Genomic DNA, 27,354 nt, shown 5'->3' on the forward strand with positions numbered 1-27,354 from the left:
CAGAGGATTTCTAGTCCGATTAAGCGGAGTACCGGTACCCGATTATTCAAACCAAAATGCATGTTAATTCATTCACAATGCAAATAGCTCATACTGATCACAAACCCCTCCGGGTCAGACACAGTATGTCTCTTTAATACAGCCACAGCTTATCTAAAGTCACACAACAGCCTTAGAATATTGTCTGAAGCACAATTTTGCAAACAATTTGCATGCAGCCCTGAATCCTTATCAAGCCACATGCACACTTCTTAACATGTGTCATTTGAAGCTAGATTCCTATGCATACATGCAGCTAAATACTGCAGCGATTTCTGCTGTGTCCCCACGTGTTTCATGGCAACCGAAAATTTATTTCAATTGATGGCCTGAAGAAAGTCTCAGTGTAGTTAGTTCATTCTTTGTTTCTTTTCAAGAGCTAACTTTAGGCACATGCATAGTAATTAGAGTGTTACTGTGAGGGTGTGTGTGTGTGTGTGTGTGTGTGTGTTGGTGGTAGCGTGTGTGGTGCTGGCGCATGGGTTCACACATGGCATGCATAAATGCATCTACTTGTATCAGTGATATGGCGAATCGGTCATACACTGCACATTCAACAAATCAAAATATCCACCTTTGATGAGCTCTCTATCAACTTAAAGCACCTCAAAGTTTCTTCATAATTTCCATTTAAATGAATTGTAAAAGATTTCTGAGAGAAACTTTGGAAACAGATCACGTTAATCTGGAAAAGTCCTACCTGTATTAAACCAGAATGACTACCCGATTATCCGGTAAAAAGAACATGCATCGGAAACAGTTTTTCAGCTTTTATGTCAATTAAGTGGAGTACCCGGTTATGCAGTATCCGATTAAGCGGAGAGTACTGTATTATCACTTGCAAAGTTTGGAGAAAATTTGACCATGCATTTTTAAGAAGATGTAAGTGTAACTTGAAATGTCGCTATGGCGACTGGTATGCCTCCGCCATAATTCATGGTTCTCTTAATATGTGTATAGTACAATGTCTTCACAATGTGTGATGACAGTTTCACATAACTGGCAAAATATTGAAATGACAGGTTGACCTTGACCTTTGATCCATGACCCCTAAATTCCCTAAATAATCTCTGCCAGTCAGTACACTGAGATGTACCAAGTTCTATGAAGATACCTTGAATCATTTGCGAGATACGGAAAAAAAGTGAAATCTTAACATTTTCACTGGACCTTTGACCTTTTGACCTTTGACCTCGTGACCTGAAACTCTCTCTGGAGAATCTTCATTCAGTAGTACATGTCTACACTAAGTTTCAAGAAAATACCTTCAGGCATTGCAAAGATATGGGGGAAATAGCAAAATTTTCAGCATTTGACCTTGACCTCTTGATCTTTGACCTCTTGCCAATTTCACTCAGAAACTACTAACCTATATTGCCCATCATACATCATCCTTGGACCAAGTTTGGTGAAAGCTGCTTCATCCAGTCTTGAGTTATTGTGTAAACAGATAAATTGTAGGATTTGACCTTGATCTTTGACCTTTGACCTCTGGCCAATTTCACTCAAAAAACTAATCAAGTAATTGCACCATCCTGGATCTGCCACGAATAAACTTGAAAGTGAGTGTACTCACTATTAAATGCATCCAAGAAAAGCATTTCTAGTTTGATAGAAGAAGATTTTTTGAAGATTTGGAAGAGTTTTAGGATGGGGGGGAGCCACGAGGGTTTTGGTGCCCATTATTTACCCTAACGATAATACCTGCCATGTTTGGAGACAAATTTGAATATATATGCATTTTCAAGAAGATGATGAAAATGTAAACACTGGGAAACAATTTGAATTCCTCCCCCCCCCCCCCCCCCCAATTGGGGCACTCCAGGATCTGACATGAAGAAACTTGAAATTTCATTCAAATACATACGTACTTACATTTGTATTCGTAAATAGCATTTTATATCTAATATTCTGGTTTTGTACACAAGAATTTTTGGAAATTCTCTAATCTGGGCCATGGTTTCCATAAATGATATCACCCTAAAGATAACACCTGCCAACTTTGGTAAAAATCTGACCATGCGTAATTAAGAAGAAAATGAAAATGTGAAAATTGGCCTAATTTGGTCCCCATACTCTTAAATGCACATACTCAGAGCCCTAACTTTGTTATCTCTACCACTTCTGGTTCAAATATAGTTCCAGTTTCAGTTTAATTTATCTTCACAAGTTCAATTGAAAAACATATAAATATACAATCAATCAAATCAAACATATACATATACATACCAAAAATTATTTTGGGTAAGTGCATAATCACAGTTAAAAGTTAAAAAGTGTGTGTTCAAGATTGACATAAGAATTAAAACAAATATAGAGATAAACTAAGAAGATTTTCAAAGATTCCTCTATTTTTCAGCAGTTTTCAATACATTTAATATATGACATAATCAAATTCTAAATCAAATAGTATTGAATGGGATACCAGGAAATATTGCACAAGATACAGCAACATAAATTATGTGGCCCTGAGGAGGGCAATAACTTCTGGTATTCAGATATCATGAAATATGGCCCTCCAATATAATTGTCATCATTCATAAATCAATATAATTACCCCTCTACAAAAAGTTAATCCAATTCTGTTCCATTCTCATGTGGCCATGCAATTCGCTAACTGCTGCATATTGAGGAGCGTATTAAAGTAAATGCTGTACAGTGTGCACACGAGCCAGCAATATTTAAATCTGGCCCCCGTTGCATAAAAGTTGAGAAAGAGCATGCAGTTGTAAGTCACAAAACCAAACGTTGGCCTGTGAATGCTCAATTCTGATTGGCTGATGCCTGCCTTATGTCTGATTTTCTGACTTATGTTAGACTGCATCTTCTTATGCAACAACAGGGCCCTGTACATTTTACACACATATACTGTGTGTAAAATTCTATAGGGTTTCACATGCTAACTGCACAATTTTGCAGCAACAGCCAAGATGAGATTAATTCTCTTGTATATGTATGCACACCTGAGACAGGACAAAATAATATATGTTTTACACTGGACTTGATGTTAAAACAGTGGTCAGTGACGATGCCGGTGGTCGGTGGCAATGCCAGCATTCTTAACTCATTGAGGACAAGCTGATTTTGCTTCAACATGCATTTTCCATAGACACTTCCCCGAGATAAACATGGGAGTAGTCTTTAATGGGTTAATAGAGTGCATGCTGGGCACTCTGTAATCTAGAGCCTAGAGGACACTCAAATGCCAAGGACACATAACAAATGTTAAGCACAGTGTAGCTTTACACAGGCATTAAACAATATTCTTGTATTATACATTGTATGTGAGCCTGCATCACAAAACCAACAAAAAGTCGCCAGCCATGGATTTTTAGTTCAAGAGCAAATTCCAAAAGAGCAGACTTTAAGCTTTAAACTGATGTATAACTCAATTCAAATGGACTCTCCTAACCTATCCAAATATGGGAAAGAAAGCACACACTCCGAAAAAGTGTGAACTGAGAAAAGAGGCTCAGAAGTACAAGATCTATTCAAGCGCTAAATCTTTACCAAGACACACTACAAACCATAGCTGTGCAATGAATGGCACAAAAATGGGATGTAAACCACGAGAGCAACAACTAATGAAGGGATTATTACTCTCTAAGAAAAATCGAGTGAAAATATCCACTCTTAAAGGAGCGAATACAAAAAAAGAGTGAAATTAGAGTGAATTTTGAGTGAAAATGTTCATTTTCACTCATTTTGGAGTGACCTCAGGGATCACTTGAAGATTTTGTAAGTGATCCCTGAGGTCACTCTAAAACAAGTGAAAATGAACATTTCCACTCAAAATTCACTCCAAATTCACTCTGTTTTGTATTCACTCCTTTAAGAGCTATTATTTTCACTCATTTTCCTTAGAGAGTAGATTAAGCTCAAATTGAACTTGCATTATCAACACTTTCTGTCCATGATCAATGCTAACTTTCAAGGCAGTAGCATCATCCTTTCTAAAGTTATTAGAGTTGAAAGTGTTCAAAGTGTGTACAGCGTTATTAAGAAATGAAAAGGGAACTCTATAAGACACACCTAATCACACTGTTCTACAATAAAGTGTTTGAGAAAAATTGCTACAAACACAATTTCTTGTTCGTTTTATGATCCCAAACTGAACCATAATGTAGAAGAAGACTTCCTCTTTCAGAAAATATGCAAAACTTAAGATTGGCTAAGTTGACCCATTTCACCTGTTTTCAGTCCTCACTCAAAATCAGTGCATGCAACTTTTTGTTGGTTTTGTGATGCACGGTCACATAGTATATATCTCCATCTTTTGGGCTTAACTTCTGACAAGTGTGAAAAAAAGATGTTTGCTTCTAGAAACCTGAAAAAAAAAACCTCTGAAAATATAAAATAATACTTCCAGACCATGACATCTGTACAAGGAGGTAATACAAACACTCAAAAGTTTGAGTTTCTGAGGAGAATCTTGGTTTTCATCTCTCCAAATCAAGTCACCCACATTTTGCATTTTTCCCACTGCTTCCAGGGTTTGCGTCTTCATCAGCATTAATGTGGTTCTCGGACGCATATTATACCAGACCACACACATCCATGCTGTGTGGTAAAAGGACACAAGTCCCCCTTAAGTTACATATGCATCTATAGACTTCATAAAGCCTGATTTTTTTCTTCTTACTAAACTGAATTTAAGTAGGAAAACTATACTCTTTATGCACTCCAGGACTCTAAAATCATAATGCCTCCAGATGCCAGCTTTTGCATCTACTGGCACTGTTTGTGAGATGCAAGACAACCAAAATAATTTGCGTCATTAACAAGTTGAGAAGTTTCCATCTTCATCATGTAGTTCTTTCAATGTTCTTAGTCATTGTATCTCTGAATCTCTGTATCAGCTCTCTCCATCTCTCCTCTTTCCCATCATAGATTCCTCAAATCCATCCTCGAATTTCAATTCAGTTTCGCATGTCAGCTTGATTTACCTGCCATCATTCTTACTCATCCTCCAGCTCAATTCTCCGAGCGCTCTCCGTCTCCATTGTCATTCTTTCTCTCTTCTCTCCCTCTCTCTCTCTCTCTCTCTCTCTCTCTCTCTTACATATAACACACAGGCAAACTTGTCATTTTGATCTGGATTTTCATATTTCCTCATACAAATTATTTTGCAACTAATGAGTCGAGTTGACATTAATTTAAGACAGCAGTATAGAGTGATAGATATGACATTTCTCTCATTTTTTTTTGCATTTAGTATAAAAAAAATGATATATAAAATAAAGTGGTGGAATGATTGATTGCCTCCCATAATTTCAACCAATGATATCAAGTACAAATGAATGTGTGAGGAATTCCTCAAATTGCTCTTGAAATTGAGAAGATTTATAGTGAGTCTTTCCACGTACGCCCTCTAAGATCACAGTTCATGCTGACTTAATCACCACAAAATCTGATTCTGGATACCCGCATCACGACTACAAATTGCAATTGCAACATCTTACAGCTGTGAACAATGTTCTCAGAATCATGACAAATGTGAACATACAGGTAAATGAAAAGGAGAAAAAAACTCATCCAGTGTCTATAATGGATAAAACGTGGCTGCTGCTTCTTCTTCTTCATCTGTATCGCAACATCATATTTCAATTTTGTCACCGCACAATTCTACCACACAGCTCTTGTCAACTGTTATTCTCTATGCTTAAATTGTAAAGAAATGGAGGTAGCATCATGAAGATTATAAAATGTCATGTAATAATTTATGAAGAAAAAATGCAACTTGTATGAATCTAAGATGTTGTTGCAATCATATCCGGGCAATTACCCCCAGAGGGCAATTACCCCCCAGCTAAATACTGGTTAGTGGTAAGGTTAGAGTAAAGATTAGGGTTAGGTTTAGGGTTAGTAGTTTGGGTTAGGGTTAGGATTAGGTTCAGGATTAGTATTAGGATTAGGGCCACGGGAAGGGTTCGGGGTAATTGCCCAGAAGGTAACTGCCCTAGACCCATTGCAATAGGTGTCCCATAGGCATCCTTCTGCTTGCCTTCAAATGCATTTAGATAAATCAATGGCACCCTCCCCCAGCCTCTCCCGATCATCTTGACTTGGACAATAACTATTTCAAGGAACATTTAGCCAGTAATATTCTCACGTAAATATTATCTAAAATTGCTTAAATAGACACATGATGAATAGCTGAGCAACAGGTGTGCAGTACAGAGCACAGTGTGACTGGCTAGAAACCAAGTGTAGAGCAATGAATGTTGTGCACTGTGAGCCAAGAAAACCTTGGGAAAAAACATAAATAAATTGTAAAAATATGCAGAGGATCTCCACAGGGGTACTCGGCTTTCTCCCCTCTTGCTGGCCGTCTGCGGTCTCCCCATGAATATGGAGAGCCTGCGTCTGCCAGAATTTACGGCAGATTTACTAGATTGACCTTTTAAATGCTCATCAGGCGCATCAAGATTTTCATCATGTAATGGGTACCTTCCCCCCACCCCTTATCCCCATTATAACTCCCATCGTGTTTGCCACACATGAGTCATTTTGTAGCACACACTTGGCATCTAAGAAATTCTTGTTTTCATACTAAAAGAAGATTTATGAACAGAAAAGAAAGGCAAAGTCAATTTTCATCATATTTTTTTTTTGTAAATGCATTATTTTCTTAATGTTTTTCATTTATTCATTTTTGTTTTGCCAGGGCAGACATTTACTATGTTCTTTGACGTTTTAGTTGTTGCAAAGACATTACCATCATCTTGAAAAAAAAAAACAACAACAACCTAAAATGTATCATGTCATGCACCCCAACCATGTTGTTGTTTGTTGTGTTTGTTTTGCTTTGTTTTTGTTCCATAAAATTAGTTCATTTATGAGCAGTAAGACAGTTAATGCACAATGTGAAGCAGTGTCATTCTTACAGATCTCCATATTATATAAAACTCTTATCTGCAAAACCATAAGTGTTCCCACTATCAAATATAATCATAATGTAATACAGTGCAAGTAATGCACAACAACATTATACAGTATGTTAACATATATCACTAATGCATTTCTGGCAAGTGGATACATTCAATCATTTCCAGGGTATGGAGAAAATAGTGTAATTTCAGCATAAAATAGTATATTTCAGCAATTTTATCTCACTCTGGACTCATTATCTATGACCTCATGACCTAAAACTTCAAAGAAAATGTCTGGCACTGTGTATACAATGTACTAAGAAATCTAATGAAGATAACTCAAGAAATTTCTGAGACATCGAAGAAAACAGTGAAATTTTACCATTTCCACTTGATCTTTGACCTCAGACCTCATGACGAAAACTTTCTCATGAGAATCCTGATCTGGTAATACATGTACACACTAAGTTTCAAGAAAATGCATAGGCATTGCAGAGGCATGGGGGAAATAGTGATGTTTCAGCATTTGACCTTGACTATATTGCGCGACCTTTGACACTGAGCATGTGCACTCACAAGTTGATAGCACAGTTCTGTCGACTCATGCATATATATGCCAAGTTTTGTTTGGATACATCAGATGGTTCTTAGTAATACATAATCCACAAAATCCATAACAGATGGACAGACAGATGGACGGACAGACGAACAACCTGAAAACATAATGCCTCTGACAACACTTCATGGTGGAGGCATAAAAACACACTAATGCCCCAGCAAGTCACATATTTTGAAGGCAAACATCATTTTTTTTTTATTATTAGAAATATTGCACATACTATGCATGCTACGTCAGCATTTAGTACAGAAAGTCTTAAATCAAACAAGAAGCACATTTATTACAAAGAAACAAAAATGAAATACCGGGTACAAAAGAGGCATTCTAGTTGCATGCATGCAAAACACAAAAGAGACAACAACTCACCGGAATGCGATGGGTGGCGGGACACAGACCGGTAGACTCTCCAGAAGGGGGCAACTTCCGTCCGGACGTTCAGGCTCCGCCTCCCTCTGAAACAAGCCACGCCCCATGCTGCTTGTCTGTTGTTAAAGAGAAAATAAATCAAACAAGGCGTAACAACCTGATGATCACTTAACCATGGTTAGCACACAGAAAAAAATATACAACTTTTTTTTTTTTTGCACAGTGGATGATATTTGTAACATTTGATAACCACAATGATGATATTACGACTGCCACTACTACTACACTTAACTACCAACTACAGTGTACTATTACTACTACTACTAACTACTAATATCACTAATACTAGATACACTGACAGAAAGATACTTATATTGTACATGGATAGATACAAGTATAAAATTATTATGGATGGATGGATGAAAAGATAGACAGAAAAAAAATGATAATTGGTATTTAAAGTTACTTAGAGAAAGAGATACTCATAAAATAGGAAAAAGCCCATGGTAACACATGGAAATTTGTACAGTGTGTGAGTGGCGATAGGAGCCTTGTATGGGCCTGCTATTCTCAAGGGGTCTATAATGATGGGGCAATGTACATGTAAAAGGAATTTAAAAGACCATATTTTGTCAAGGCTTGATGAAAATAAAAATTCGAATTTTAAAAGGGTCTTCAAAAGTTTGCTCTTGTCACATCAATTGTTAGAATATACTTTCATAAGGAGATGTGAAAAGCATGTGATATTAATCAACTGTGCATGCAGGATATAAACATGTTATTCCAACAGCACACAACAAAATAAGTTGTCCACAGGTATGCTTTCAGACTATAAGGTATCACAAAATAACAACATTACAAACATTGACATGCTGTAGTCACATATTAAAAGGCTAGCTGCAAAGCCCAGTGATAGAGCATAAATTCATTTCAAAATATAGTCATTTAGCTACTTTGTACCGATAAAGCATGCCGTTACAATAAAAGTACTTTTTTTTAGTGTGATAACTGCAAGGTGGTGGGAAGGTCAAAGTTCAAGTTCGCCATGTTGGTATGTAAAAGCAGTTCCATCCACTGTATGATACATATGGAGGGGCCACCCAACAGGGCTACACGCAAAGCTGCACACCAGTTGCAGGGAACAATCTGTTATGCATTATTGGATGATCTCTCCAAGCACTTTGCAACATGTATAATGCAGCTGAAGTCTGATATGAATACAAAGTTCTGTAGCTACGTATGCGCTGCAGTATAACATTTTCGTAGTGAGAATTATGCTGGAGTGCTAGTTGCTACTGTCTTGATAAAAGAGACATTGTAGGTTTACATTGGGCAGCTTGTAGCAGGTCCCTGGACACAGTGGTGCTACATTTGAATGAGGTAGCATTATGTAAAATAGCTCTCTGTGATTTAGCTCCATGTGTTGTACGGTTATAACCATACATGAAGTAGCCCCATGTGTTGTACGGTTATAACCATACATGAAGTAGCCCTCTACAGTGAGGTAGCACTGTACAAGGTATTCACATGTGAGATTTATAAGAGCTCCATGCAAAGAAGCTCCCTATGTGAGGCAGCCCCATGTAGAGTAGCCCTATACAGTGTATGTAAGGTACAGTTGTAGAGTTGTAGCATTGTATGAGTCGGCCATGTAATATTGTCAAGGTACAATGTATATTGTAAAAGTGGACATTTTGGCGGTGTTGAAATTTACGCGCATTTCATGCAACCAGAAACGAGCATGAAAATAAAAGCACGCACAGATTTCTGCTTGCCATATGTTCCACTAGTGGATGTCGTGATTCCGCAGAATTGAAAAGCATGTGAAACTCATCTTACCCGACCGAGCGCGAAAAATTACTCGTGTGAAAATATCCACTTTTACAGTAATGTAAAGTACATAGCCCTATATGTGAGGTAGAATTGAGTGAGATGGTAGCCCTAGTAGCGCTATGTGAGTTAGCAATATGTGATTGGGTCATGATCTAGACGGATATAGCCTAATGCAAAGTAGCCCTACAGTATGTGAGGTACTATTGTGTGAGTTGGCCATGAATAATGTAGCCCTACTATGTACCTTTGTACGTACAGTAGCCCCAAGTGAGGTTGCTTGTGTGGGTTGACCATATGTCAGCTGCAGTTGTACAGGAAAGGTGAAATAAACCTACATGAAGTATGTCTCAGCCCTACGAAACATAATGGCCCATCTTCTATAATTACTGGGCTCCAGTGTACTATTGTGGCATCCATAGTGGCTACCCCCTGGCTCTAATGGCTATGACAGGATGAAGGAGATCAAGGCCTATCTTTTATCACGATGTGTCTACTAAATTATGCTTTGAAGTTACAATCTGAGAGCATACCAGGGGCGGATCCAGGAAGTCAGTAAAAGGGGGGGGGAGGGGACTTTACAAAGTTAAAGGGGGGCACCCCCTCCATTTTTTTCTTTTTATTTCTTTTGTTTTAACAAAAATGAACGGGGATGCGCGCGCCCAGTGTGCTCCCCCCTGGATCCGCCACTGCATACATCATGCGCCTCACAGCAGGAGGCTCTCTGCTATAATGTACGTTGTATAGTGAGCAAATCTAAAGTAACCAGCAATGTAAGGAAGACACACACCTCTTCATTGTCCACTTGCAGGGCATTCTCGACCACCAGACAGGACCGCTTGGCAGCGATGGGCGAGAGTCTCTCCGAGGAGACAACGGAGGGAGACCTGCTGCCCCGCTCGCCCTGGCTGAGGGACAGGAGGACCAGTCGCTCCAGGGACGTGGCCGGAGGGATGTCCTTGGCTTGCTGGATCTTGAGATGGAAGCAGGCATACTCATACTCCGACACATCCTGGCCACATACTTTAGCTGTAGGATTAGTGGGGGGAAAAAAGAAAAGAAACAAAACACTATTAAAGAAATCTCCAAACAGCTATAATCCATTCAGGATAATTTGGGGGTTTTTGTGCAAAGCAACAATCATAGAAAATATCTAATTAAATTTTTGATAATTCCAACATTGTTTAGGAATTGAAATGAAATTTCAACTACAAACAAATCAGTTATTAGTTTTGTTGTCATATGAATAGTCATAAAATGATCGAAAAGCACGCTTAACTCTGATAGGAATTGTAACTATTGTAAAATGACGGTGTTGAAAGTTCTACAAATCTAATAATCTTAACTTAATTATCTCTTTACTTAGATACACTTTAGAAGCACTCATGAAATTATGTCTGGATTTGGAGAAGAAGGTCTCATATTCTGTGCTGATACCTCTGGGATCAATTACTCTACACCAAGGCAACTACGCCCACTGCTACTAAAATTGCAACATAATAGCTAATAACACCGCATGCAGAGCGGCCCTGTTATTACAACTGAGTTGTACGCTTGATAAAAACTGTCAAATAAAATGAGACAGCAATGCTACTGAAAAACATCCACTAACATGAAACCCTGTGGATTTATCAACTCCTTAAAAGCCAAGTCAAAATTCTTCATGTGAGAGCACTGACATTTTGAGACAGTGGTCCAAGAAAAAAAAAATATAAGCACAGAAATTAATGCTTCTACTATAATACATGAACAAAGTGATAAAACATGACAACAATATAAATTCTTCTTTGCATATGATCTACACATTCAAATTGTAGTACTAGTAATAAATTACACTGTACTACTTTCATACAAATTGAAATTCAATAGTGGAACTGATGTTTGGTAGAGGTACGAAGCATTATACACGGTTTAGTAGGATTCAAATGGTTTGAAAACATTTTTTTGTGGAGTGTCATGCATATGTACAGTGTTTTATCTAAAAAATGCCTGGAAACAAGGAAAAAAATCAATAAGTGTACACAGTAAATATGAAACTCATTTATGAGTACTGATAGGGCATTCTTATCCCATTAATCCACCGAATGGCATACTTATTTTCATCCCAAAGCAAACTGAAGACCACCACAACATAGTGAAGAAATGAAATTCTGAGAGATTTTTTTGTTTCAGACAAAAAGAAGAAGAATAAAAAAAAAGATTCCCAGCCGAAGCAAAAATCTCATCACACAAGCCTTTCAGACAAGTCACAACTCCTAGCATGACTTGAAATCCCATTCTTTCAAGAGGCTGGCCAAACTCCTCGAGCACAGCACGCCAATAAGCCTCATCCGTTCTTGCCGGGGATCTAAACTGACAGGGGAGCATGTTGCGAAAATTGTTGCCCCGACAGGACTCGCGGCTCAGAGTTGATAAAGGAGGGCAGCCAGTCATCTTCAGACAATCAATACCGCCCGTGTCCCTGGGACTACGTCAATATTCCGCAATCAGCGGCTAACACAATCAGAGGATCCATCTTGCCCTTCGTGGTGTCGCGACACCGCGAAGGCCTTAATGAAATGGTAAGGCCCCAGCAGCTTGGCTTGCTAGGCAGAGAAGATTGAATTTTACAAACAAGCAAAATTATGCCCCCTTAACCCCAATTTTTCCTCACCGATTTTTCTCAGCCAAAAGGGACGAACCTGTTTACTTTGGAATACAAGTACTGGAGCCCTTTTTACAGGTGCTTGTACACATATATACGCGATTCTGGAAGAGCTAGTGTATTTGCAGAACAGTCATCCCCCCCCCCCCCCAAAAAAAAAAAGACATAAACAAAAAACAAACAAACAATAAGCAAGAAACCCAAATATAGATTTAATGTACCGTATATAATGAAAAGTGAGTGAAAAAACCCAGCCATGCAAAACTTGTAGAATGTCACTTTGGTATGAAAGTCATGGTCCCACATTAACAGTTGGAAGAATTTAAAAAAAAATGATTACTTCTATACAAATCTATTCCAAACATTCGAGCCATCCGTGTAGAAAGCACAAAGCTAATGTTTCAGTTTGAGAACAAAACCAAGAAAAACTATTTCAAAAATAAATAAATGAATAAAATCTAAAATGGCATAAACAGTACTCATACTCAATTATAGATCACAAAAGATTGAAATGTATCTAACACATCTTGTCATATTATATGCAATAAAAATATTACATGTATATCAGAATGAAATGTTACGGCAGACTTTGTGAAATCAATTGGCCTGTAGTCAAGTGCTACTAAACATCAGATGTGACTTTGCACAATACCACTCTAAGGTAAAATTCTTTTACGTTATCTGACTAACTTGAGATACAGTTGACTCAGTAATATACGATGCAACTATTAGACTTTTACAAAGTTGTTTAAAGAGCATTTTCATTTTTTTCCCATACTGGCAGGATCTCATACTGTTGTATGACTGATCCTATTCAATATACATCAAGTTATATATATCAAGTTACAAATCTGAAAATGCCACTCTGCCAAACAATGCTCTGACATACTGCCGACCGATGTGTGTGTATTGCATAAAACAAAAATGAATTCAACTGACACGATTCCAGATGAAGGTTTCAAATGAAATTTATGCAAAATTTCAGAAATACTGTAAAAGGGGATATTTTCACTTATTTTTTGCGCTTGGCTGGGTAAGAAGAGTTTTGCATATAATTCCACGGAATCAAGACATCAATTACAGGAACATTTGGCAAGCAAAAATATTCATGTACTTTTATTTCCGTGCTAGTTTCTGCTTGCGCAAAATGCGCAAAATGTTCAACATCGCGATAGTTTCCACTTTTACGGTACCTTCATGTTTTGAACAACCTTCACATCCAATCAAATGCATGGTCTTATATAATCATAAATCTCTTTGTATCTTCCATTCAATTCAAGGATCTTAGAACTCTCGTAGGAACTTGCATCATGCTTTTCCTGAATTTCAGTTGTATGGTCTGATATTCTACTGTTGTTGCTCAACCTACATGTAGGCATCAACTTGTGTAAGTAAAAAACTAAACGGTCACAAATGTGATAGCAAAAGATCTTTCATGATGTGAAATCTTGTTTCATTGCAACAATAATGAGCCATGCACTATTATTTGTTTTTAATACAACACCTCTGACGACAACGGATGTGGTACACACCAATTCTCGGATAGAAATGGTAACCAATCTGCATGACAGGCGAAAGGGTTTTACATTGTATTGTGGCACATGCACAATCATATCAAAAGCAATCAGTTGCAGTACCAAAGGTAGAACTTGTTGACAGTAAAATGGCTGAGTGCATGCTTATAACTGATTGAGTGCATATTTATGGCAAAGGTGCAGATTTAACACTGTATTCATGTGACATCAGAGGTGTGTAATGATGCAAAAACTACAAAATTGATTAGTGGATGAGCCTAGGTGTAATTCACAATCTAAATGGTGATGTCATCTGTACAATTTCCAACGTCGCTTGACAAAAATTGCACACCCAAAAGCAACATCATGCAATGGTACTTTCAACTGCATGTCCTGTGATGAGCAGTGATTATCAACCAACCAAAATGAAAGCTCGAATCTTTTTAGGTGTTGTATAATGTACAACTGTACAAATGATGCACAGGATAGAGTGCGTTAGTGGAGACATATAGCGCACTCGAGGGTATTTACAATTTGTGAAACATGCACGAGGCGAAGCCGAGTGCATGTTGCACTACATTGTAAATATCCGAGAGTGAGCTGCATCTCCACTAACGCCACGAAATAATCCTGTGCATCATTTGTTTTATAAAATGGGTCTAAAACTAACAGCATTTTTCACGTACCTTTGTGGGTAAATACCAGTCAAAGAGTCAAGATGTCCGAAGATGTTCGTCCCAAACATTTACGCACGTCGCACTCGGAAATCCCGCACATATAAGTACTGTACGTATAAGAGTATACGTACGCCACACATGTTATGCACACAAGGCCGGCCGGCCGGCAGCCCGAACTAGAAGTTGTTTACAGGATTGACAGCGCGTATAGTAGCGCGCGACGCACTTATAACAATTGATTGAGTGCGCACTGCTAGTGTAAACATTGTGACGTCAGGCCGCGCATGTTAGTGAGAAATTGATGCACGCACACATGACTCATTTCAGTGCTTCCAATTGGCTACATTCTTGAACCCATTTTATAATGACTGCTATGATGACATAACACACAGCAACAAGCACTTGACATACCCACGGTAATAAATAAACAGGCAGATATTAGAACTGAACTTTGTAATCATGGAGCTTTGAGGAGTACCGGTACATACCTTCAAGTTCAAGAATAGATGCCGACGTATGCCGCTGCAGCTGCTCGATGTAGCCGTGGTAGACCAGAATTCGTCCCGCGTGCAGCTGTATGTGATGCAGCACTTTGCTATCTGCAGGACCAGCTGGTTGCCCAGAGACACTCTCCTCGGCTTCCGATGGTTCAGCACGCTGCAGCTTGAGAATACTTTCTAGACGATGGGCCAGTCCCGCGGCTTGCATCGGAGCATGATTGTGTGGGTCGAGTGACAGACTCTCTAACACTTGAAGAATCAGGCACAGAAATTGCTGGAAGAAACATTAAAAGGAATAAATAAAAAAAGAGATAACTTTGCTAAAACCAACATTATATAGCAAAGGAAGATATAGTGACAATGTAGAATTAAAGTGGAAATTGCTGAAGAAAATATCATGGGCCATGTCTGTATGGAAATATCACTCGTGCAGGTGGCTATGCTAGAATCATGAAGGGCTATGCTAGATGGAACATGCCACCATTCGTTTTGCGGTCTATCATGTGTTTACATGCCAAAGACCTCTGTTAGATTTGTTAGTTGGATTAGTGTGGTCCTGAAAGAGGACCCACTCATCATTCTGCATTTCCATCAGTAAATACAATCTTTGTCAGAATGAGCATCTGAAAATAAGAATTACATGAAAAGTCACACGAGTACCTGGCAGGTGTTTTATGTTTTTTGTTTCGTGGGGTTTTGTTTTTGTTTGAAAGACAACTAGAGAGCAGCCATGAGATTCATCCATCACGATTACTATACACTGATACAGACTTCAGTCACTATCAGTATTCAGTATCACTCTCATTTATACTATAATAGCCGACTGGAATGGAATACACTGTATGCACACAGGATTCTTACACAGGCTACAATGTTCTTCAAGATATTACCTTCATGACCTTGCACTAAGTTGCAGTAAAACACCCTCCATCACGCCATCATTCACACAATGCACATCAACCACTCAATCAGAGTACACAATTCCATCAGCTACAAATTGACAGCTATTTAATGAGTACCCGGTATTAAAGGTCCTAGGCCTATTAGATATTAATTCAGAATTCTATTCCTTCTAACGCAACGTTACTCGCGATCAGCCTGGATCTGATATCTGGAACCACCTACCAAATACAATGCCAATAACAGCTCCAACAGTAGACAGAAAGATCCGTCTGTCCGGAGGACTCTTTTTATATTTTGCCATTAACGCTGTCCTGACGGAGGGGATCCGTGAAGCCAGACGCAGTCTCCGCGGAACATTCCCCGACGGACAGATACAGACCGATCTTTCGGTCAACTCCAACAGTCACCACTTCCTAGGTTGTTCTGCCCGCCATCAATAGGCTGGAAACCTAATTTTTGTCACACAAGCACATGTACTTTTTGATCAACATCTAAGTACCAATACTGCTCATTAAAAATTGTACCAGCTGTCAAAGTATCATCGCACTGTCGCCAGATCTGCATCTCATGCACTTGAACTCACTATCCTATCGCGTAGGGCGCGTTCGAGCCCTCGTAGATCCTACCATGGACCTAGCTAGGTCCATGATCCTACACATCTGGCGCGGGTACGGTAGGGCACCCCTACGCTGGACGTGCAGGGTTCTAGGCGCTATCGCTAGAGATGGAGACGTGGTACGCGGTGGCGGTGACACACAGACCGTCAACCAACAGATCACGCGCTTCCAGCGGTACGCGGGGCATAGAAAAAACAAACAACCCCTTCGCAAAACTTTTTCAGGATCCACTCGACGCAGGTGTCTCGAGGAAGGGTAATCCCCGCCTCTTGAGCCGCCAGCCAAGTACGTTTTGCGAATACAAACGTCCAAGGAACAGGTAATGTATTGTGCATCTCTGCGTACTATTACAGGAGAATTTCTGATGATTTTCAGACATTTGCACTTTTATATCTATATATGTGTAATATGTATAAATTTACACTCTACTGGGCACATAGTTTCAGAATGTATAGTGATTGGGATGAGGAATATGAAGGTTATCAAAATTGGTTTATGAACAAGGATGACGACGTATTATAGCAGCTTCACATAAGAATGCATAATTGGGTGCTCAAGGAAGCAGAACAAAAAAAAAAAATGCATAAATAGTCCACACAGGTGAAACTGTTAAGCAAGTGGTGTTGTAATGGAATTGCGTTGACACATTACTGAAATTGTGAGCCTCGACCTATATGTCATCATAATAATCCATGTTCAGTAGTGTATAATAGTCCTTTGTTTTGTTTTGTTTTGTTTTGTTTTGTTTTGTTTTGTTTTGTTTTTGTTTCGTTTGTTTGGGTTTTTTTTTTGGGGGGGGGGGTTAAGAGTATTGGTTTGTCTGCTAAAGGACCACAATAATCCAGCAAATCTATACATGGTACTGACTATATCGACTTATATGTACTATATGATGTGAAATTAAATAAATCGTCTGGAATGCCCCTTTAAGCCTAACTACAGGCCTGCAATAATGGGGCTGTTAAAAGATTATTTACCTACAGTTACCTCGGCCTATATGCGAATCCGCCTGGGAAAGAAAGGCGATTAGTTAGTAAACGAAGAAAGCATGCAAAGATGGGCTGACTGTCGTATTAATTCATTATTATTAGTCACATCGTCGTGTGTTTGCTCTACGCCTATAGTTTACAGCTTTCCACACAATGATTAAATATTCTTAATTCCATACCTGCCATGGGCTTGTTTCTTGTCAGTACAACACGTATATGAATTCTAGCTATATCAGACAGATTTAGATCCGTGAGGACATCATCAGCAAAATATGAATTTTACGATACTTAGCCTGCTATATACCTAAACAAAGCACAAATTGAGTAATTTTCATTACGTTCGCCATGACTTACTGACTAATCGATACCTATAGGCCTGTATATGCCCTTACTTTAGACAAAAATAAATCACCAGTTAATATATCCACCATGAGATAAGAATTTATAGTCATTCAGAAGCATTTTCTTTTTTAATCTGAACCCTGATTGAGTGGACTAGATCACGTGATGAAAATGCCAACTTTTTACGCATGTAGATATATCGGGTTATTGGGGGTAGATCTCTTCATGAATTGTCTGGGACAAAAAGGACCTTAATACGTTTGTGTTTTTTATGCTTGTTTCTCAAGCGTATAACGAGCAGCTCCATTTCAGTAGCTCTTCACATCTCTGTGCGGAAGAGCGCTCTCATCATATAAGCAAGTACAGTCTCCTATCAGGCAAACAGTCAAAACAAAAAGGCAAATAAAAATGAACAAAAGATAAGGTTAAAACGAAACCGAAGGAAACGGCGCCTTCAGAAAGGAAGAAAATGAAGAAGAGTGTCCCAGTATTAACGGTAGCCTTAAAGCATACGAAATTTGACAAGGTACTTTATTGGTAATATAGGCCTACGCGGTAGTGAGCATCGCTGAACACACGCGTTTCGATTATTCCGACTGACTTACAGCCATGTTAAAGCTGTATTTCACAGTGATTAGGTTCTAACATTTACATAACGCATGTAAACAGAGAGAGAGAGAGAGAGAGACAAGCACACATGTACACACACACTCACACACACACACACACATACACACACACACACACACACACACACACACACACACACAATCTTTCCCTCTTCCTATCAGCCTCCTGGGGAATTTTAAAGTGGTTCATGAACCATCAGGTAATGCTAAAGTTAACAATGCGGGTGCATGTTCGTTAATTGTAGGACAACGTGATGTTTTCCCTTATTGTTATGATTATGCCAAAACTTGCAGTATTTACAGTATTTCATAAGTTCTGTAACTACTAATCTAATTTCGAGGGTCATGTCGGTTGACACTCAGATACGCATAACCGGCGCGATTTGAATTATTTTCTGTTGAAAGATAGCTTCATGAAACGGATTATTTTAAAATGTTTTCAGTTCAACATAATTTTTTTTTCAAACCCAATTACGACCTTAACCCGTGCAGAGCTGTTGTTGAATATCTGGATACGATGGGCGAAGCTCTTGCTAGGGGTCAATGGTGGACAAAAATAATCTAAAGCGCGCTGAATTAACGGCAGCAGACTTTCCCCGTTAACGATCAGCTAAAAGCAACAAATGAAGATACAGCTTCATCGATACAAGAAAAGCTTTTTCATCATTTTTACTCTACAGTGCGTATAAACAAGGTAATCCAACTTTAGAGGGCTACTGTTTCGTAGGTATAATGTCAACCTTGGAGAGTGTAATGTCATTTGTGAAGAAAAGGGAACTCTTCCTCTTTCCATTGATACCCAATGGTGCTGGCAAATGTCATGCATTACTGAGCACATTAACTTTAAAGACAACAATGAAAAGTTGCACTTTTTCCCAGTTTAAGCATTGAAGGAACATTGAGTGCCTCAGAGGAATGAATGAGACCTGCCTATGGAAGTGGTCAAATAAAGGGTGCACGTCACGAGACCGACACCCACGAGTCATACAGCCCACGAGTCATACAGCTCCAAGTCATTATACAGCCCATGAGTCATACAGCTCACAAGTCATACAGCCCATGTGTTATACAGCTCATGAGTCATACAGCCCATTAGTTCGACACTAAGCTACCAAGGCCCACGAGACCGACACATTAAGCCCTGTGCTATATCCGTCGAACTCGTGGGCTGACTTTACCTATAAGTGTCGAACTCATGGGCTTTATTTGCCTAGCGTCGAACTCATGGGCTGTATGACTCATGGACCTGTTTTCAATGTCGAACTCATGGGCTGTATGACTTGTGGGTGTGGGTCTAGTGGGATGACCCCCCGAATAAACAGGTCAGGTTGCACGACCGCAGGTTTGTGATTACAGTTTTCTCTTACTATTTATGGTCCATAACCTTCAACGTGGCCACTGTCGGATAACCTGGCCACTCCGACAAACGCCACCTCACACGGTCCAGTTTCTCTGTTCATATTCAACACACAGCTCGCAGCGACAATATACCATGTCTTGCATATGAACAGAGAAAAATGGATTGTGTGGGTTGGTTATGGAACCATGTCGCTCGGGTGACGTGATCTTATTAGCTTATATTACAGATGACTATCCCGGTATGTTTTAATGGACATGTATTCTTGTTGTTTGTTTGTTTGTTTGTTTGTTTTCTTGTTTTAATTCTTTCTATCTTTTTGCTCTCGTTTCCTCTACGTCCTGCTCCTTCCGTTCAACGTTTTCGTTATGTTTGGTGTTTAATAAGACATTAACATTTTCATCTATAGGGACCTTTACAACACAAACTTTGCTTTTTAGTAGGCCATTCACATTTCATGTTTGTAAACTTGTCTTCTCTTTCAGTTACGACTTATGCCTTGTCTTATGTTCTATCGATTGTATCATTTTATTTGTTTCTGAGATGTGGAACAATAAATCAAATCAAATCAAATCAAATCAAAATCATCTTTCAAGGACGCCTGCACTGAGAGGGAATCGAACTCGGGTCCTTCAATAGTTGGGAGTCGAGAGTTTTATCCACTATGCCACAGCGCCCCCACAATGAAGAAAAAAAGAGAATGATAAAGGACAAGTTGAAAAAAAAGAAGAAAGGAGGAGAAAAGAGAAGTCGAAGAGAGACATAAAAGGACAGTATATCCGGGGAAAGAAGTTTTCTTTTCACATCCTTGTCTAGCTACTTCGTGCTAAACTCATTTACGTCTCTGTGGTGTAATAAAAATCATATGAATATATACAAAATATAAAAACATGCATTCGATGTTATTGCGCTTGTCTGTTCGACACATTGTTCTCTTCTCGGTAGTGGTCCTTGATCCATTTGATGAACTCCATTAGATCCACTAAACTGGGTAATGGAGAGACTGCAATATGTTTGTGTGTGTGTTGTTGTTGTTTGGTTTTTTTTTTTTACTTCGTTATACTGCCACCCACGTTACACTGCGGACATTCACCCAAGGCATAACAAAGCATTCACCTAGATCATAATTTCAGTTGTCATTTAGGAAAAAGAGAGAGATGGAGAGAGGGAGGGAGATAGGGAAACACTTTTCACAGATACGAGCGTATGTGATACCATAATGATCAGTGGCATCGCTTCACACGATGCGAACAACCTTTCCCATAATCATAATTGGCGATGTGACACCACTGGTACGATAACTTCAAACAACATACAGGGATAAAAATGTTTGCGACAAACAGATACATCCCACTTGAGTGCCACTGATGAACTAAATGCTCTCTGATGATAAATCTGCGGCGAAGATACAGGAAATGAAGTTATGGTGCGTGACGCAGTTAAAGTAATCTTTCTAACCTTCACTGCATCCCCCGTAAAAAAAAGAAAAATCACAGTCTTTATTTTTTTTTTAAGAAAAGAAAATGCTGATTTTACCCAAGCGGTTTAGCTATAAGTGTTCGACCATGAATGGATGCCGCAGAGATATTACATGTACTATTAATTAGAAGTGACGTCATTTGAAGTGTATCACGAGCTTTCTTTACACTCATGACGATTAAAGCCCATCCCCTCCCCCAGCCCCTTTGCGCTTTCCACTTCCATACTTCAACTATCATGTATTATAACATCTATTATGTATAGTCAGACGATGAGATTGATTCAAGAGCCACTTTACAAATAAATGCACTATATAGATACTGTAAGGAAGACTACCCCAAAGGGAAATCGTCCTTACATGTGCCTAACACACCCACAAACACACACACACACACACACACACACACACACACACACACATAATAATAATACACAAACACAAAAAGCACCAAACTATACAGTTGTATAACAATGAAAGCGAAAAATAATGAGAGTCAGACAGAGTCAAGCTGCCGGAGTCCTTCAGCGTGTAGCTATATACTGAAAAATGACGGGGCACAGTCCAAAGTACATGAGTTGCTACAGGAACAGAACTATACCAGTCAAGATTGGAACTAGATGACTGTAATAGTCTCAGAATTTGTACTATACATCAAGTTCGCTCCATCATGGTGAACATTGCCCCTGCCATGACCAAATATAGGTTTCCGTGCTTATATACGTTGCCATTCATCTAACCAAACTTCAGCAGGGTAAACACGCTGAAGAAAATCACACAGATTGGTTCGCCAAAATCTCACTTTGCATTTCAGTCAAATGTAGTTTACATGATAATTGTCATCGATGTAAAAATAATCCTTTCTCCGAAGTTAGCTAAGAATGGATTGTGTCAAATCATTCATACTTATTAATTTTTTATGTTGCATTCATCGAATCGAAGCAAAAAGAAATGTCACATTTGGTTAGGTATGGGTCTGTATCCCGCTTAAGTACATTCTTAAACACAAGCAAGGTTTACTGTGGAGGAACGGGTTATACGCAATTCAAATATTTTCTAAAACATCTCATCAGATTTTTTTTTGTTTTTTTTGGTTGGCTCAAAGAGCAATATAAGACACTGCAGAACGGAGAACACTACTTTAACTGTCGATTGGCAATGGAAGAACAACCTTGGAAGCACAAACTGGTCATGTATTGCTCCACTTGTAATCAATATTATAATGTTAGAATTCATCAATTATTTTAGTTAGATAGCGCCCTTCCGATTGCCAACAGACAAGAGATGCTCTACCGAGGATTGTTACCATAGCAACCATACCTTGTCTCCGGTTGGATCCAGGACGTTGAGTAGTCGTTGTATGTACTCCACCCTGACCAGGGCTCTCCGTGTGCTCGGCAGGCTGGCAATGGTCAGCAGAGCCCTGGCCGACAAGATGCGGGCTTGTCTGACCGGGTCACTATTGCTCGACTTCGGGGCATCCACGGTAAGGACGCCGTTGTCGGTGTTGTCATCGTCTGATTGCGATATCCGGATTCCTGGAATGGAGCAGGGAAAACCTTTGGCCTTGTCCGGTTTCTCGCGTGGCTTGGTGGGGTACGGATGGAGCTTTGAGGTTGACGTCACCGAAGACTGTGGGGCGGGTGCCACGCCCACCGTCTGGATGCATTCCAGGAGTAGGTTAATATCTAAGGAAGATAGCAATCTTAAGGCTGCCTGGACTATGGGCTGTGCCGAGTCCTCTCGGTGTTCCCGGGCAGTGTACGAGGTTCTGTGGCTGAATACACCTCGTCTACTTCCGGGAGCAGGCCTAAGGTTCATGACAATGTCAGTTTCCGGGATGTTTTTGCAGTAAACCGCTTTGAGTTGTGCTATTCTGTCATCACGAGCTACCATCTGATTCAAGGTGGTGAGTACAGCGGACAGAGATGTCGTTTGGAATGTTGAAAGATTGTCCTTATCCACGGCACTCTCTACTTGCAGATATTTGGACTTTTCTGCAGACTTGGGGGACAGTGAATCCTGCTTTGGTCCGATGCTGGAGGATGATTTCCGCCGGAAGCTATTACGTAACGATTGCACGAATCCGCGTTTGGGTGATTTTGGTTCGTTCGGCTCCAGCGAGAGCGGGCCGTCTTTGGCATCTTCAGCGTTCTGACGGGACAGGCCCATCCTGCGCTGGGCCGTCTGCCGATCGCCCATCATTAGGAATGTCTCAAGCACACGATTGTATGAAACTATCGCTGCCAGGCGAACGGATCCCGAGGCAGGAAAGAGTAGGACCGCCAACTTACAGAGACTGGCCAAATTCTCCCAGCTCTCCTCGCGCTGAGCGGCGCCATACGTGACATCGAAGATAAAGCTCTCCTCCGAGTCCTCAGCAATCAACTGTGTACAAATAGAGATAAAGAAAGCGAGCAATTTGTCAACCAGTGGCATTGAACGGATAGATAATGTGAAGTACGCAGAGAAAAAAAAAATATTCACGAACCTTAGGAACACTTGAAAGACTTATAAAGAACCCCGCGGGCTGTCAGTTCACAATTGTGTTCAACCAAACACGGAACCGCAATGCGTAGTAATCCTTCTCATAACGCTCGTGCTGACCCAAGGATGTTTACCAAAGTGAGAATTATACATGCGGTAAGACGGGATCGTCGTAAATAATGGAGAGGTACGAGGGTCGTAAAGTATCAATTTGCAAATGAAGAGCTGATTTCTCGGCTGGAGGATTCCGTGTAAAAAACGGAACACGCCGTAACATCAGCATCAGAAATGAAGGGGCGGGGCAAGTTTTATGGCCGTTGGGAGATGACATGGTTTGCCTAACTCCGATAACTACAAACATGTTATAGAAATCAGAGCAGGGATCAAATCACTTCCACTCATAGAGCAAAGTGATTAAGTTAATTTTTGAGAATACTCAGTGGCTCAGTAAGGAGGTGGTGGGGTGCATGGTTGCCTCCATTTTCCACCCACCTGCGTCCGCCTTGTTTTGGAGTGGTAGACCCCTCCACGCTGTTGGGTTTGATGATGGACGTAATAGAGTGATGCGACAAACTCGGAGTAAATTGCCTCTACTTCGTGGGAAGGTAATGCGTCCCTGACTGCTATAACATGTGACAACCTTGGGTGTTTTTCCCTCTCTCTCTCTCTCTCACTCTCTCTCTCCCTCATTTTAGAAGGGGCAAGAGCAAATTCGGCCACTTTGAGAGTGAGACACAGATTTACATGCAGCGATCAGCACGAGCGCCCCTACCGAGAAAAAGGAAATTGATTAAAGGAAGGTATCTTCTATATATAAGTACAAGGAGTTATACAAATATGCACTTAGTTTCAACAAAGTCCTTCCATTCTTCTTCTTTTTTTTTTTTTCTATTGATAATAATGTATCGGAAACTTTGTCCTCATGGAAAGCCCAGATATTTAGCCATGTCAGACTATGTGAATCCATTTCATTAATGCGAGGGTTGCTTTTTTGTGAACGAATGGAATGGAAGTAAATCTCAACTGAATTGAAAATGAAATTGAAATTGAACTTGAACTGAAAGCAAGGGAAGCAGCAAAACTCTGTTCTCGGGACTACATGTACCTCATTGTAAATACCGTCTCGTTCATGTGGACCTGACGTAATTATATTCTTAAGTGATAAAGTGATAATTATGTTTATATTCATATTTTGTATTTTGCAATCGAGTATGTGTGCCTGAAGTGTTATAAAATTCAACAACAGCAGGAAGGGACGATTGGCATTTTCCACAACTATAGATGCAAGTATATAACAGAATAAATGTACTGCTAAAAAGAGCCTGAAAATTATGAAACTATGTAAACTTATTGTGTAGACATACACACGCTATTCATAATGACCAAATTTGATGCATGTACCAAATTCACAATTAGCTCACAAGGATGCATTTAAAACGTTTGCCTTCTCAGTTTCCTCAATTTTTCATATTTTTTTCTACTTGTTCAATCTCTGTTATTCAGGACAAGTGGGGAGGGGGGGGGGTCGCCACTGTCTTCGTATTAAAACGACTTGAACTTTGATTATATTTCATTATTGTGCTTTCTAATGGTTGATTGTACGACTATAAATATATTTTGTAGTAATGCTTGTAAATCAAAAATATTCTGATATTTTATGAATGAAATCGTATGGGGACAAGGCTTTTATACAAGGCATATAAGCATAGTCTGTCTGTCCGTCTCCTAACGCTTTCAAATGCAATGTATATCATTTGTAATGTTATATTGATGTTTATTGTTGGGCTGTTTGAATAATTACCTTCTCTGTCGTATGGTTTTGTATATACGTTCTGTATTATGGCTCTTTTTTATTTTTACTTAAAATGTAGAATAAACGAAAACCGACACCGAAACCGACGACTATATGACGACGACTATAATCTATGTTTGACCATCAAATATTAATGTTGACAACACAAATATCTTTCAACTCAAACAAACATACAAACAAACAAACAAACAAACCTGCAACAACCCCGTTGCTTCGATCTGAGCGAATGCACCTACGGTTTAGTGTGTGACGATTTACCTGTTAGAGACTTATTTGGAAATCTTGTATTCAAACGGAGAGAGAGAGAGAGAGAGAGAGATCTTTCGGCACAAAAGATTGATTTTCCCCGCGTTATGTTTTACGACCATTTTCAGATTAGTTTTCAGACGAGTGATACTATATATGGTATAACACCAGACAGTGCTTAAAAAGTACTTGTTTGGCGCAATCAGAAAAGAAGCGATATTTTCCCTCGGAATGCAATGCCTGTCGACAGTTTACTTGGTATCACCAAGGAGCTTCTGCTATACTTTTACATGTGAAGTTATAATTTTTTTATTGTCATTTTGTCCATTTACACTTTAATTAATGCACAAGTAAGTCCATTATCTTTTTTAAATGGTAGAACTTTAAGAAACACGTAAACTTAATTGATATGGTAATATAATATGCAAACGTGTAATGTCAAACTACATTTTGCCATTATGTATTTTATGAATTATGTACATACACAGGCATAGTATGCGTATATACATCATAATAAGTATATAAGCTATTTCACAAGTAACGAAGCCAAAGAACCGGGACAAGGCGACCAGCATTTTAGTGTTGAATCTGTGTTTGTTGAAGAGAACATTTAGTTTCTCTTCTCAACCTTTTGGCTAAGATCATGTGTAGTCGTTTCCAATAAAGACAAGCATCTGTTCGAGTTTGAGAGATCTCATGCATAGTCGGTACTATCGCTTTCAGATCAATTTCTGTCAACTTTCCATTATCGTTTTTATCTTAAATTCTATATTGTAGTTGATGTTACCGCAGGTGGTGAGAATTCTCCGGATGCACTGAATCTTTTATGTCAATGACTAGAGATACTTAATGAACACACTGTGATAAAATCAATCACTAAAGATACTTTTATGAACACACTGGAATAAAATCTATGCAGAATGTACAGTCACTTTATGAACCCCTGTCATTATTCTCCACTTCGTCTACTAGTATGTCAGGGAGACCATGTACAAAAATACCCTATAAATGTTAGCTTGTTATGAGCATGGCACAACAGAAGGGCGACACTTTCTGGACTCATAATCTCGATGGAACAAACGTTGAACAAACACACGAATCTGCTGACAAGAAAAAAAAACAAACTAAAATAAGCCCCACAAAGTTTGCCAACCCTGCTGGAATGAACACAGCGTCCCACAGTGTGAAGCAAACTGTGAAACACAGTCATGACAGTGTGAACACATTGTGAACACAGTGTACAATCTCTTCACATTGTTGAATTCCAGAGATTTAACATCGTGAACACATTTTGAATCGTCAATTCACAGTGTGAAAAAAGAACATCACTATAAGAACACGCTTTGAAAATCACACCACAGTATGAAGCATCCTCACACAGTTAGATTCGAGCGTTTTCCCATAGCCGATTGAGGGTGAAGACAACCATGAAC

General features: G+C 39.3%; 1 protein-coding gene across 1 annotated transcript in view; it reads right to left on the reverse strand.

Moving 5' to 3' along the window:
* LOC139708180 (uncharacterized) overlaps positions 1–27,354 on the reverse strand; it is a gene marked incomplete at its 3' end in the record, with an annotated part of 141,624 nt that overhangs the window by 82,714 nt on the left and 31,556 nt on the right. The window contains exons 4-7 of the mRNA XM_071620155.1: positions 22,696–23,763; positions 15,050–15,335; positions 10,517–10,755; positions 7,897–8,012 (exon numbers count right to left, since the gene is read on the reverse strand). Of these exons, the coding sequence (XP_071476256.1) occupies positions 7,897–8,012; positions 10,517–10,755; positions 15,050–15,335; positions 22,696–23,763 (1,709 nt within the window). The remainder of the gene's footprint in view (positions 1–7,896; positions 8,013–10,516; positions 10,756–15,049; positions 15,336–22,695; positions 23,764–27,354) is intronic.

Source organism: Diadema antillarum, unplaced genomic scaffold, assembly GCF_040938485.1.
Source record: "Diadema antillarum isolate AM-2024a unplaced genomic scaffold, OU_Dant_1.0 seq00001316_RagTag, whole genome shotgun sequence".
Classification (NCBI taxonomy): domain Eukaryota; kingdom Metazoa; phylum Echinodermata; class Echinoidea; order Diadematoida; family Diadematidae; genus Diadema; species Diadema antillarum.